The sequence below is a fragment of the Ylistrum balloti genome, unplaced genomic scaffold, assembly GCF_031769215.1.
Source record: "Ylistrum balloti isolate Yb309-2 unplaced genomic scaffold, AGI_CSIRO_Ybal_v1 Utg370398, whole genome shotgun sequence".
Taxonomy (NCBI): domain Eukaryota; kingdom Metazoa; phylum Mollusca; class Bivalvia; order Pectinida; family Pectinidae; genus Ylistrum; species Ylistrum balloti.
In genome coordinates this window covers 573,431-588,891 of record NW_026782274.1, presented here as the reverse complement: position 1 = coordinate 588,891, position 15,461 = coordinate 573,431, and the positions used below count along the sequence as shown (strand labels likewise).

General features: G+C 35.9%; 1 protein-coding gene across 1 annotated transcript; it reads left to right on the top strand.

The window, feature by feature from the left end:
- Positions 1-698: 698 nt before the first annotated feature.
- Positions 699-14,371, top strand: LOC132554378 (uncharacterized). The gene is made up of 9 exons (XM_060218685.1): positions 699-939; positions 4,640-4,819; positions 5,223-5,284; positions 5,867-6,012; positions 8,307-8,401; positions 9,029-9,074; positions 10,311-12,064; positions 12,453-12,548; positions 13,145-14,371. The coding sequence occupies exons 1-9, from the start codon at positions 744-746 to the stop codon at positions 13,915-13,917; spliced, it is 3,348 nt and encodes a 1,115-aa protein (XP_060074668.1). The 5' UTR covers positions 699-743; the 3' UTR covers positions 13,918-14,371.
- The last annotated feature ends 1,090 nt before the right edge of the window (positions 14,372-15,461 follow it).

Sequence of the window (15,461 nt, the reverse complement as noted above, 5' to 3'; positions counted from 1 at the left end):
TTTTAGGACAACAATGAAATAATGATGAGAACAGCTTGACATTGTCAGAAACATATATACGTCTCAGACATTGTGAAGTGTGATGACTGCACATTGGGAAATACAGCATTGACTTTCGTAAACAATATTATTTGACATCAAAATAACAGATATATACAAGAGATTCCAACATCATGTGATCTTTACTTGCTCAGGAGAAGTGTTCCTGTCTTCTCTCTGTTTCCGCTGTGTTTTACTCTTTCTTGATACTTTATCGAATATTTCTCGTAAGAAACATTTATAAAAAAATATTTTACTATCAAATCTAACATGGCCGCATGTCAGCCATTTGCTTTCTGATCAGTCCAAAAATCAAATGGACACAACTAGAGACCAAGGGAAGCTACAGAAAAGATCCTCATGAGATACTTAGATGGTTAGTCATTTTGCTTTTTGTTCTTTTTATATTTCCTTTCATAATTCCAAAATCAAAAGAGAACAAGACAAGATCTAATAGGAAATTTGAGAAAAGCGTGTATGGATACTGAGTACTAATATAATATGATTAGATATATACATTTTTTGTATTCCGGATACAATATCTCAAAAAGACTAATTTTATATTAAGTTCTTCCGGCGAGTCTCGATTTCACATCGGGGGAAATACAACTTCCGTTAAATCCATGAACGAAAAGGAAGAGGAGTTGTTTACAATTATAATTTAGTAGTTGGTACTTGTCGTACTCGAATCGAAATATGACGACATGAAGAAAAGGTCTGTCAGTGGCAATGAGACGTCACCAACAATTCGCCGTAAGACTAGGGCAAGCACCAGTTCTAAACAGACACATCATGTTGAACACGAAAAAGAGAAAATCCTGCACAAACGTCACAAAGTTCGACTCGCCGATATACAGGAATCTCCAACTAAGAAGTCACCTGAGATAAATTCGAAGAATAGTAAGATATTGATAAAAGTCTGTCGAAAGCTTGGAATTTATTGTAAATGATTCTAATTGTCTAATAATAATTAAATTGTATCGGCACCAACAGTTAACTCTTTCAAAAATAGATTAGATGAACTCTGGGCAAATCAAGAACTGGTATATAATTATAAAGCAGAAATTCTGTAGTTCCTGGATCTGACGTCTCAAATGACAATAATTATAAACATTATCATTGTATCACTGAGACCGGTATAGAAGATCGTAACGATCCTGCACTGGTAATAAACTAAACTAAATTGCAATATCGGGGATTCTTGATGACGTATGTTGCTATGTTCTCAGTGGTTCTGCATTCATTTTACTGTTGTGTATCGGTTGATTGGCAATTATCAATACAATTCGTATTGATTTGACTAGAATATTTATTAAACTGGAATAGATCCTTCAATAGGGAACACCAGGACTCAGCTGAGCTTCGGGAATTTTGGCTAATGTATGGTGTCAATTAACAATAACATTAAAAATCTAGTATGCCCATTCTGAGACCTTATAAAATTTGGAGTATCGGTATAGATACATTTTACTCAGAATTTTGCAACAGAACCTATGTGCAGAAAACACTTCTGGGACTTCCCACTTCAGTTTAACAACAGACAGTGCTGGTGCACTTAATTATTAATTTTTGCTTGGCATGCGTTATCTTTTGGGCTTCCTTGTTAGGTGGCTCAAGTAATATTGGCCATCTAAAACAAGAACAAGATAGTAATGTTTTGTATCTCCATCTCCATATTCTACATCAAATACATAATATTATCAGATATCTCTCTGTGGATAGAATACCATGGCCCTCTATTGTAATACTCCAGTTTCAATACCTTAATAGTAGCAGGTCAGTGTAAAATTAGTCTTTGTCTGATGGATCATTCTTCTTTGGCTCTGTTGATTCAACTCTTGGTGAGGTGCTCCTAAACTGAAGTACATGTATCTGCATTTAAAATACTGAATCAAAAGTTAAATTCAACTTCTGAAGAATTGTGTATAGTCCACATTATCATCCTAGATGAGATTTGGACCTAAGCTGTTTTTAAGTGGCCACCATACAATATGCCTGTAATTTTGAAAATCACATTACTCCTGATAGAAAAGTTGTATCAATAAATATAATGCTAATAATGACATGTAGCTGGTCCACAAATTCTCCTTACTGTTTGGATGTATGGGCAGTAAAGATGGCTGTCAAAGTCACTATCTTGAAAATCTCTATATCTTCTTCCCAAGCAAATTGTTGCATTAAGACAGAACTTTTATCACCTAATGTTGTGAAAATGTCTTGTGAAATCAGAAAAAAAACAAGGAAAAAAATATATAGTCATGTAGCAATATGAAAAGTCTTGACACCAGTAAATCACCAGTTGCATCTGAAACTATTTTGTTTTTTTTCCCCATCTAATTTGTCCTCGGAAATTTGTATGATTTACAAGTCATATATGCATGCATTTTGTTGGAAGCAATGTTTGGTCAGTTTTATCCATGGGGAGTGGTTTTATTTGCAATAAAATATGGTATTGACTACAGAGCATTTAACTTTAGTCTATGTAATGGTACTTATGTACTTAAAGTGTACACTGAGAGTAATTTTATATTTAGATATAATGTTCAGAATGCCGTAAAAATAATAATAACGAAAACCCTGTCAAAATCCGTCGCCCCAGTGTCGAGTTATTAAAGCTCAAAGTTGTCGATTTTCACCTGTCCGCCCAGACCTAATCAGCCGAATCGTCATTTCCGCGGAATCGAGGCTCTTCTACTCGTGACGTCATAAGTTCAACAGAAATGGCAGTCAACATAACTGACAGTGACAACGACACCGCAACTGAGAGCGATTTAAACATGAGTTTTGAGGAGTTTGATTATGGTGTGGATGATATTTCTGAAGACGGAATCCAGCCCTACCGATTTGAACTGGAATTACATGACGATGTATCCAGTGAAGAGGAAAATGACCCTTCGAAAAGAGACGATCGCTTGGGCAACATAGATTGGCACGTACTTCACTGGGTCTTAAAAGTAGTCGTGAAAGTAGTCGAACAGTGAATCGTCGTTTCAAAGAAACAAAATAAAATTAGGTTTGGTTTTGGACTAATTTTACTATCTTCAAGTCTCGATCAACAATTTCTGACGTCGGGAAATCGCGTTTGTGCAAGACTATGCATACATTCACGAGGTGTCGGGAATTTTCGTACCGAAGAAGTTTCGTCCGAGGGGAATTTTCTTTCCAGGGAATTTTCGTAGCACTATGGATATATATAGATAGGGTGTCAACAACCAATTATAACACCCTCCGCTGTGTTGACAATAAAAATTTGATGTTTTAGAAGTTTATACAATTATTTGACTGGTTTTTACCCTAGCACTGGTACGCGTCTGTTGTTAGCCGACAGGCGTGTCGCCTCACAGATGTCACAGTTGTTTTTTCCAGCCACAGAGGTGCTAATTACCTAACCTGGCACAGGTGTGATTATGAGTTTAGATGACATCTCTACACTGTGAACTGTGTTTACAAATCAAGATTGGTGATCTTATTGTTATTTTTACGATCGCAAAATGGCTAACTAAACAACATCGTCTGCTGGAAGATCTAAAAACCAAGTAAACCTTATACAAACAACATACACACATAACCTATTCTATAAATTCTAATAATTCTATTCTATACTATATAGTAGTAGTATGAAAATTCTCGGGATGAAAATTCCCATGACCCATTCATGACTAGGCCTTCTCCGTGTATTAGGCATTCACGATTACAAAGGAATAATATTCCAACGACCGCCCAAGTCATAGGCTAGCCTATCAATTTAAAATGTTTAGTTGTAGAATTAATAACAAAATATCAACCTAACAAATATACTTTTATTTAATCAACAATCAGTTTTATTTATCGACGTCATGCATCGACACCCCATCTGTGTTAGTGTTAGGACAACCATACACACCGCTTCCCTCCTCGATAGGAAGCCATTTTAGCGGATTTAAGTGCTAATTCACCGACCCCTCGTTCACTACCTTAGATATTGCGAAGATGTGAAGTACTTTCACGTAAATAAACAAAGAAATTACCACGGAAAATCCCAAAATAGATCACAATCACATGTAGCACAGTAAAGACAATATGGCTGCATCAACAAAAGCGTTGAACTTATGATGTCACAGGTTTGGGTGCCCAAAAACGAGGTCAACGCCTCTCAGCCAAAGGTGTGTTTTTCAGAAAAGTCGCAATTTCTCAGTAACGGAACATTCCATGGCATTCGCGTTTTCGGCATAGTGTATTTTATGTGAAAAACTATTTTGCAAGGTCAACATAGCTGACCTCTCAGGGTACACTTTAATTACATGAGAAAATGTTTTTCTCATAATGAATTAAAGTTATTTGGGCTACTTCTCCCAATGAAATAAAGTCACTAGGACTACTTCTCCCAATGAAATAAAGTCACTAGGACTACTTCTCCCAATGAAATAAAGTCACTAGGACTACTTCTCCCAATGAAATAAAGTCACTAGGACTACTTCTCCCAATGAAATAAAGTCACTAGGACTACTTCTCATATTGAAATAAATTAATAAATTAATGGTTTTGAATGAAGAGTTATTGGTTTCCTTAATTCTATGTTTGTAAAACATACCATGTGTCATAATTTCATTCCTATTTTCAGGACAGGACACTTTGAAATCAGATGCAAGATTTGAAACACCGAAGTCCAAAAAGAGTTCTTACTTACTTGATAACACTCCATTTAAAGATGACTTGCTGTTGGCATCACAAGGTTATGATGCTCAGTGTGATGTGAGATGGGATTGCACATCACCAGATGCACTCAGATATATAAGGAAAAGTAAGTTTCAGATACAGAGTTTAAAGGCTCTGATTAGGCAAACTAACATGTTTAGTTCCCAGGCTTTGAGTAGCTTCCAAAGCTATTTTTGTGCCTACCCAAAACTCTTTTTGACAAATTTCAAGAGATCAAAACACTTATAATGTCACAATCACCCCCCTCCCTCTACACGTATTTGATCTTTTAAAAAAACTGCCAAGTATTTAAAAAATACTTACCCACAGTGTGTACTTACCCTTTTGTTTTCAAATATGTAAGAGGAGCAGCATGTTACTTTGTTTGGTTAAACAACACCTGTATTATTGTATAAAGACTGCTAACAGAAGAGTAACTGACAGAAAAACGATATTGCAGAGTTGAGTGTAATTTCAAGGTTTAATGTAAAAAAAATTGTTTCTTACAGACAGACAACGCCATCATTCCAGTGATGTTGCAGGCATTGTCCAGCTTCTTATACCAGAGGAGGTAAATATCCTTGTTTGTGTTTTTATCAGAGAATAAACATGTATATTAGAACATCAACAGAATACTGAAATTTCAACAAAATCATTATTCAAACTCAAAACTGATTTAATGACAGAAAATTATGATCAAAGAAAATTATGATCAAACGACATACTAAATGGAAACCCTTGCAAAGATACAAGGATATCAGGTGTTCTAGAGAGATAAGGGTCTGCTTTATTGATGATATGTAAAATTATATCAATCAAAGTGATGTCAACTTCTCAAATGAGGAAAAGATGCATAACATCTCACCCACTGCTACCCAGATCATTGGAACTTCACTCAAATGCTTGTATTATAGGTAGGGCTGTCATGAACCCTGACCCATACTCGGTTACCTGCAAGTTTTAGTAACGTGATCACCACAACTTACATAGTAGTATAGACATTATCAACTCTGTAAAACCTCTCCATACTGGAAACAAGGCCTTGAATATCAAATCAGCTGTGACATGTAAACAAAATATGTTGGGGATGCAGAGTAAGTAAATGAGGACTATCTATATATAACATGTTAAAGTTATAGTTTGTTACTTTCAGTCTCGGGAGGAGGATGCAGCTCCGTCCACAAACACTCCACCCCTTCTTGGATTGTGGATGAATTCGTCAAACCGACCTACACATGCAAGCAAAGAAGATAAATCCAGTGACAGGGCACTCGCTGCACACTCTAGCAAGCTTGTTCGGTAAGGTTGATACCTAGAGTATTCAACTTGATCAAAACATCTGCTGAAATAAGGATATTCCCATTGGTGTTAAAAGAGAAATTGAATGTTGTCAAAAAAATCTACATTTCATCCCATTCTGGATTTAAGTTTCCAGAGTTATCCAGTTTGGTTTGCAGCTAATGCATTAAAAATATAGCCTTTTTACCAGATTCTCCAATGAGAAGTGTTTCAGATCAGTGTCTGCTGGCACAAGGATCGCTCAAGTCTTTATCTTATCTTTCAAGAGTTTGATACTCTTTCATTAAAGTGAGTTTAAGGATGAGGGTATGAAAAGATGTGTAGATTTGTTCATGGAACATATTTGTTATGCAAGTTATGTGTGAAAATATCTTATAGATAAAGACAGCTTTCTTATTGAAGACACAAGAAGCTGTTTGATATATATATACTAAACAAAAAAAGAAAGGTAACACTACTTTATTCTGTGATTAATTAATTAACCCCTTCATAAATCCTTACCAATCATGTACGAATAAAGTAATTGATCAATTCTGATAAAACTGCAGTCATGGTTTATTATAAAGCTTTGCGTTCAGTTGATTTTATTCGACTGTAAAGGACGTTGGGGTCAATTTCAAAGGTAACACCATTAGTAACGGGTATGGCCACTGTTTGCGAAGTAAACAGCATTGCAGCGCCGTCGCATGGAACTCGTAAACCGGCAGATAATTCAAGGAGAGATGTTGTTCCATTCAGCGATGAAGGCATTGGCCAGCTCCTGCAAGTTTGACAGCTGATTTTGACGTTCTCTCACGCGTCGCCCAAGAAAGTCCCAGACATGCTCAATCGGTGACAAATCAGGTGATTTAGATGGCCAATCTAACACCTGTACCTTATTCTGCTGCAAGAAAGTTCTGCTGACATGACTGGTGTGCGCTGGGGCGTTATCCTATTAAAAAAAATGATGCCAACGCCATGGTGTCTTAAGAATGGCAGAACCACTGGTCTTAAAATTTCATCCCGATATTGATGCCATTTAACACAACAAGCCTGGTACGAGTCCCCCCACAAATACCACCCCAAACCATTACACTTCCGCCGCTAGAGCGGTCCCGTTCTGCAACGCAGCAGTTCGCAAAACGCTCCCCTCGTCGCCTCCACACTCTGCGCCTTCCGTCACCGTGTTGCAGACAAAACCTGGACTCATCTGAAAACAGAACATTGTTCCATTGTCGTAAGGCCCAACAACGGTGAACACGGGTCCAGTTACGCCGATTTTTACGGTGATGTTGCAACAAATTGGGTCCATAGTGCGACGCAGCGCTTTCAATTGGTAGGCTCTCAACCTGTTGCGGACTGTTTGGGGAGACACATGAATCGATTGCGCAAGTGTATCAATCGTATACGACGGTCATCCCTGGCGGATGTTGACCCAGTTTGGTTTAAACGACTTACCAACTGGCAAATCGTCTTAACACTGCAACCAAAATGCTGTGCAACTCGACGGCGAGACTCCCCAGCCTGGATCATGCCTACAGCCTTTCTCTCTGTACTTGTGACAGCCGGGGCATAATGATAAAGTTAATAGATAGCAAGATTCGGTGATTTCTAAGTCCTAAGGATCTAAGGAACAGTTGTCAGTTTGAATGTTTATGAAATTCAAGTGAAGATACAAGTCGCAGAAAACCTCGTGCAGCTCTTTCGCTAATACAGACTTTCACGCTTGAATGATTATGGTAACCCCCTTGGATTTTGTAATGTAAAACATTACCAATTTCTAATATTGCACAAACGTCATTTTGTTTTCACTCATTTACAGGTATTCGCCAAGGAAACATGTTAACCTTCCTTTTTTTGTTGAGTATATATATATACACAAGTGTTCATGTTCAAAACGAAGTGATTTGCTTACCTTCATATTAAAATATAAGATTTTGCACCAAAAAACAAGAAAGTAACAGGATGTTAATTATATATAAAATGTTTAATTTCCCTATTTTAATGGGACAATTAATCAAGGTTAAACAAGTGATATTTGACATGGGACTTTGTGTAGATTAATTACCTGAAGTGCACTTTCCATGTTTTTCTATGAAGATCATCTTGTATTAATCAGCATTGATTAAATTAATATACTTGTATGACAGTTCTGTAATGTAAGTACATACCACATTTATTACTGAAATTGAGACTGAGCAGGAAAATACAATGATTACATTTCTCATACTTAGATTAGTTTACAACAGATGTAGGGCTTTGTTAGTTTACCTGAAGTATTGATAAAACTTTGATGTATCCATATTTATCTCCAGATTCAGGAAAAAGGAGAAATCCCATTCAAATACTGGGCGGGATACAAAGATACCATCAGAATGGTTGGAAAAACTGAAGCTGGCTGTAGAAAGATGTAAGCAAGATATATACAGAGTACATACTACCTGAGTAAGGATGGTAGACTATGTAGTCTAAATGTAGAATTTCTACCAGAGATTGTTTAAGACCAGTCAAAGGGTGATGGTAATACTTTTAAATTTATACCTGAGGGTACTGGGTTATTTTGTTCTCTTTTCTTACCATTGAATTTTCCCTACAGAGAATCTTATTTCCTTCTCTTTAACATAGATTATTCCATGAAAGATAATTCCTGTTTTCAAATAATGAAATGTGAGAAGTGAATAGACTCGTCCATTAAATCTTTAGTTATCACTTTTTCTATCCTGCTGATAGTTTGTTGTGTTGATATGATGGAAGATCTTGAATAAGGCTTGCATGTTACATAGAATTAGTGATATGTAATACTAGGTGTATGAGTGACACACACATGCTATCTCAATGCTAGCTTGATTTTATTCCCTACTGGATATGAGAAATTAAAGGTTACCTGCCCAAGCACATACTGGATTTCCCCCCAGTGCTTCCATTTTGTCCAGCGACAGTGATTAATAGAAATTAGTAATACTAATTATTGTAAAATATATAATATTTACATTGTATATGACAAGCTGTGTTTAATCAATTGATGTTTGTTGTGCAGGTGATGAGGATTCTACCATATCAACAGAAGAGACTGAAATTGATAAGTATGATATCAGCATTTTTTCAAACTTCAGTATAATTTCTTTTAAAGCAAATAGTTTTATACATTTTTCATTAAAGCTGATAAGCTTTGATGACTTCTTTTAATGCATAAATTTAGTTTCTGTTTCTTGATTGGGGCAGTAAAAATTTCCTTCAAATTAATTACAATTAAGAACTGTCAATAAGTTTAACCGAAAAGAACGTGTGTATCTGTGTTACTGAAGGATTAGGAGAATTGTATGTATTGACTTATTGAAATTGCATGAGTTCTATTGCTGGACACTTGGAGAGATCAATGAAATAAAGGCTTTCACTGGTCCATACATTCTGTAATGAATCAAAGTCTACATAGCTGGTCATTAGCCAGTTAAAAGTCTTTAGGTCACCTATTTGTCAAGTGACATACTGCAATTGTCTTTTGTCCATTGTCACTTGAAGTTTGTCATGCATCTGTAAACATTTGATATTTTAGACATTCCTTCACAAAGCCCTGAACCAATTTTGATCAAATTTTGCAGAAACATTTGATGGCCAAAGGTCAACCACAATTACGAATTATATGGTCCCAATCCCCCCAAGAGCCTGAGAATGGGGTCAAATAGACTAAAACTTTAAGAACATTTTTCTCAGAACTCATACCAGTATGGTAGAATTAAATACTTTTTATAGATGAAAAAGTTATAAGGTGGGAAATAAAATTGAATTTCATGAACCCAGAGTCTCGAATTTTCCTCTGGGGAGGTGTATATATTCCTTACAATGAATGTTGTCATAGGTAGCATAACACTTATCCTCGCAGCACTCATGGAGCTTCACTCTGTAAAGAATTTTGAGGAGACATAACAAACTTATAAAAGACCATTGTATCCAGGACTAGTTCATATTTTAGGATTCTAGATTCAAGGTCACTGTTGCTATTTTAGAAAATCTTTGTCTCTACATCTTCATTTCTTGATTTTCATCATTGAGATGATTTCTACAACAGGTATTACAACAAAAAGAGCAGATTTTGTAGAACTCAGGTGACTATTTAAACTTGTGGATCCCTTACATGAAACAACTAAGACTTCAGATAAACAAATATGTTGCCTGGTTGGGTCAAGGAAAGAAATATTTCTCCTGGGGACAATGTGCACTTATGCAGGACCATAAAGTCAAAGTAAGGATGACCATGTTGAAAAATAGCTCTCAAAATTTGTCTTTGACATGAAATGACATTCCATGGATTCTATTTACAGGTGTACTAAAAAGGATGCAAGTTCAGGTTTAGATCAATCAAAGGACTTGTTTGCGGATGCTGATGCCACTGCTTCTGGTGTTAAGAGGGGGAACACTTCCCCAGGTTGTCAGAATGCTAGAGTAGTTGACAGTGAGGACGGTGATCACAATTCTGATCTGAATTGGAGTGATGATGAAATGTTCCAAGATGACTCTTTACTGATGAAGGCTACACAGGACCCGGTCATAGAGACAAAGGGGACTCTATCAGACAAAAGGGGCAACAAACGCAAGTCTCGCGAAACGGAGGAATCTCAGTGTAAGATAAGCAAGGTGTGCTTAGATTCCCGTCAAGAGCTTCACAGAAACCCAATTGATAATAGAAAACAAAGAGCAGGAGTGATTCCTAACAAAATGCTACAAGGGAGTAAGGGGAAATCACCGTCACCATTCCGGAAAGTGAAGAGTTTTAATGACATTGATCTCATGCAAACAAAACATGCCCACGATCTGAGCCATAATAAGAGTCGTAAATGTCTGTCACTTTGGAACTCTGACAATGTGACAAAAACACAATCTGTTCCAAGTGTATCCACTTCAAATCTGATGAGCAGGATTACAGTCACTCAGGGTAAAAGCGTTTCTTGCAATCAAGCTTCTAAACCTACAAACATGTTGGCAACTGATAAAAAACAATATCCAGTTCAAGGTGATCCTCAAGTGGACACAAGAACATCTGTTGATTCAAGTAGTGGTTTAAAAGTTATGAAGCATGTGTCTTCAACCACTACAAAGAGATTTCATGTTACTGGTGGCAGCAATTCTTCTTCCACTACCAACAGAGTTTCCACACTTCAGTCAGGACTTGGTGATGCATGCTGCTCAGGACCAAACAAAGTCTCTGGGAAAGGGAATTCTGCTCCTGTGTATACAACAAGCCAAAATCTGAAGTGTCAAGTCAACATATCTAGTAGAACATATATTGTTGCTAAATCTCAAAATACAAATTCCTGTGTTGTGAATAATCATGAAAATACTGGAGTCTCTAATCAGAACTCTGCTGTTAGTAAAAGTGAATCCAATAAAAGCTCTGGATTACAGTGCACAGACTCAGCTGTTACAATCACTTCCACGACCTCAACTTGTAGACGTCGCTCCAGTGGAATGTTTGACACCAGTTTGTCTGATGATCTCCTGTGCCAGCTGGCAGAACCAGATGAGCTTTTAGACAGCCAGGCTAGTCCAACACCTAAAAACAGTGGACATAATAAAAAATCTCTGAGTATAGGCACTTTGCCACACCAAGGGAAAGTGCTGCCAGGAGCACCACTGCAGGGAGTTTGTGTGGCAAAATCGTGTGATAGCCCAAAGTCAAGTACATTGTTAACCAAGGACTGTGATAGACTCAAATCTGATGCATTGTTACCCGAGTGTTCGAAAGACTGTATGACAATAGAATCAAAGACTGTGCCACAAAGTTCTAATGTCATTGGAACTGGAGGTGCTAATCAGAAGTCTTCTCATTTGAAACAGTCTGGTGTCAGCTGTGGCAGTAAGCCAGTCTTTGTTCAAAGTAGTGCTAACACTGTGATATCTTCAAGTCAAGTCTCATCCACACAGAGGAGTAAATTCAAATTTAAATCCAAATCTGCAAACAGTGGAATGGTTGTGACATCAGCATCTACTCTTACTTCAAAAATGTCCTCAGATCAGCCCAGGTCTACCAGTCCACACATGACTAACAAAGTCACTGCTGTTGCTTCAAAGTCATCAGGTAAAATACTTTTCCATTGTAGTATAAACTAAATCCAAACACTAGTGTTGATGTAAAAAGTCAATGCAATACAATAACTCTTAGCTTAGGATTTTCTGACTATTTAAATTATAGAGAAAGTTCTGGGTTTTTTTTTCTTCTTTTCTATGAGTTGATTGGAGCAGGTAACAAGTCTACTATTTAAATCAGTGCAACAACTACACAAGTACTATGACATACAGATAAAACAGATGGATATAGAGTCAGGGGTCATCAATCCAGCCATTACTGACCGGTCATTACCTTTACACAGTCAAAATTGTTCCCGTAACCATCTAATCTTACACTGGTGTATGATGGGCTCTGCATTAATTTATGAAGTGTATAATTGATGTGTCTGTATCTTTAGGTCCATCTCCGGTAGACAACAGTGAAGATCTATTTACCTCTGATGAGGACGAACTGTCTGAACAGCAGATCTTGGCCATGTTGGACACAGTGGAGAGTAAGTGATACATATATTATGAGAAAGTTTTCATATAAATTTCTGAAATGAAAAAGTCTTGAAATTGTGGCATAAATCTCTCAAGGAAATATAGATATATTTTAAATGTAAAATCCTCTTTGTATAAATTTGAAAAAATTCAAACCCAGGACTGGGTTTCATTTTGGTGCATATAAATACACTTGTAGTGTAATAAACTAGGGTGTCTTTGGTGTATATGATTATCATATGTTGCTGATAAATACAAATAAATAAATTTCAGTCTGACTTGGCTGTATTTTTGTAGGTTTTGAAACAAGTAGTTGATCTTGAAAAATCGCTAGGGGAATAAATTCAATATATGCTGTATATCATGCTGCTAAAACTGAAAAAATAACCTGTTCAAAGTTGATAACTACTTCAGGTCAGGATATCCTTCATAACCTTACTGATGATTCAGATACCACTTTAGCTGTTGGTTAATGGTTTTAGCACAAGAGTTTAATAAATGCATTAAATCTATGAATGATGTTGTTGAGGTTGCTTCTCATCAATGCATATCAATTTTGTACCAAAATCTTGCAAAATATAAATTATAATCACTTTCCTATTTCCAGTGGAAGCTTCACAGATGCCTCCAGTACCACAAAGTCAGCAGTGTCAAAAGACAAGTCCAAGTGCTTTCACTAGCAAATGCTCTATAAATGAAATTGAGCAGAAAAAGGATGCAGCAAAAGCCAAACTACAAAAGAAAAATGTCACAGCTGTGTCTCCAGAAAGTATGTTAGTGAATGAAAATTCCATCAAATTAAGTCCAACAAAATATATGCAAGAAGAAATTGAAAGGAAAAAACAAGCTGCCCTAGAAAAAAGACGAATTAAAAGTAAGGAAACTTTATCTGAAAGTTCAAGCGTGACCAAGAAATATAAACAAGATTGTGTGATCAGAAAACCACAGAATATTGTCGCAGAAAGTGCCAGTGCAGTACAGGTTAACTCTACTGGAAGCCCTGTAAAGTATCAGCAGGATGATATAGAAAGAAAGCGCCAGGCCGCTGTGGAAAGACTTAAACTTAGGGAAGAAAAGAATAAATGCGTAACTGGTGGTGTTTCAAGTGATAGAAATAGTGTTAGTCCTGGAAAATGTACACCAGATGAAATAGAGCGAAAAAAACTGGCAGCATTGGAAAGAAAAAAACATTTGTCAGGGGAGGTAACCAAGCCCCGTCATCAGTCAGATTCTAGTCCAGGCTTCTCCAGCAGTCAAAGTGCAGAGAGTAGTCCCTTTAAATGCACACCAGAGGAAATTGAGAAAAAGAAATTAGCTGCTTTAGCAAAATTAAAGATAAAGAAAAACTTATGTAGCCAGTTGTCTGGTAAAGGGAATTAGTCAAGGAGACATACATACAAATACAATAGCAACCCGAAGATAAATATATATTATATACCAGGTAGTATTGGGGTATACCATGTACACAGTCAGTAAAATTGTATGACTTTGAATGTTTGTTAAAAGAAGGAAAAAATTTACAAGTTAAGGCTTCAAACTGAATTTATAAATATAAACAGGTGAAAATGGTAATAATCTCACTTCAAAAATAAAGGTGAAGAACTCCTTTCTTACTTTTTTGTGTGAGATGACTAGTGATTTAAGAAAATCTTGTATTCCAATTATGATACATGGAAAGTCTGTCTATTGTTTTGTCTTGATATTTATCTATAGGGACATATAATAACATTTTATAATGTGGTCATTACTGTACTATAGATTTTCTGGATCAGTCTTTTTAAGACTATGAGGATCAAAGTTGTTTAAGATTTGAAATGTTTATAAATTTACTCAAAATGGAAATAATATTTAAGAAGTATTTCAATCTAAATTACTTTCCTCACTAACATTTGTTAAAGAAATGTATACTGTACATTTCAGAATTGGATAAATCTGTTGAAGTTCTAAACAAAATTCTTTGAGATGATTAATTGACAGATCAGGATGCATATTAGATGTATATTGTAGATCATATATTGACATTCCAAATGTCAACAAGATTGGAGTTCACCAATAGTCTTCTGTGTACCAAGTACTTGAGAAGAAATAAGTGTTATATTGTGTACTTCCTGGCATCAAACAATTGATCATTGTTCAGAAAATTTACTGCAGGCAGTATTATTTACATACCTTAATAGCTTAGATTTATGCACGGTTTTAAGTTGTGAAAGTCAGTACTTATTATTTATTATTTTCGAAACCAGAGTGTTAAGTTGACAAGTCAACCTTGAGTGTAACCAATTATTTTTTTCCAGCTGTATTTTTCCTGTCATTTATTTTTTAATCGGTAAATCAATTTACTTGATATTGACTTTCTTGTTGATGGTTTTCTAACTTGTTTTTGTCTGAGTAAGTAATTATTAAAGATCCTGGAGCAAAACTGATGCTTTTCAGAAATGTTTTTTTTAAATAATTGGAACAGTTTCTTGACTGAAATACATGACAGTGACGGCATGTTTTGTTGAATCTATCATAGAGAAAAATGATAATTTCCTGGCAATGAATTAATAAAAAAGAATGAGAAAGTATTTGTTTTATTTTATTTTCATTCATTAGGAAATTCAAAGCAAGCACTTCTTAGTAATGTTAATGTACATCTTTTGGTGGAAATCATACTTTAATTGCCTTTTGTGATTGTGTTTCTGTATATTGTTTCTATGATATTCGCTACCAATTTCAGTGTACAAATCTGTTCAAATCAGAAAGGCATTAAAAATTTGATTGTACTAAAATATCTGCATTTCCAATATCAACAGGCCAAATTTGAAACTTTGAAGTGGTAATTAAGACAATTTAGATTGTCTGTTTGAGAGGGCTTACAGTGAGGTTTACTACTTTTTATATATAAAAATACCCAGGTCAATATAATTTTTTCCTCCATAAGA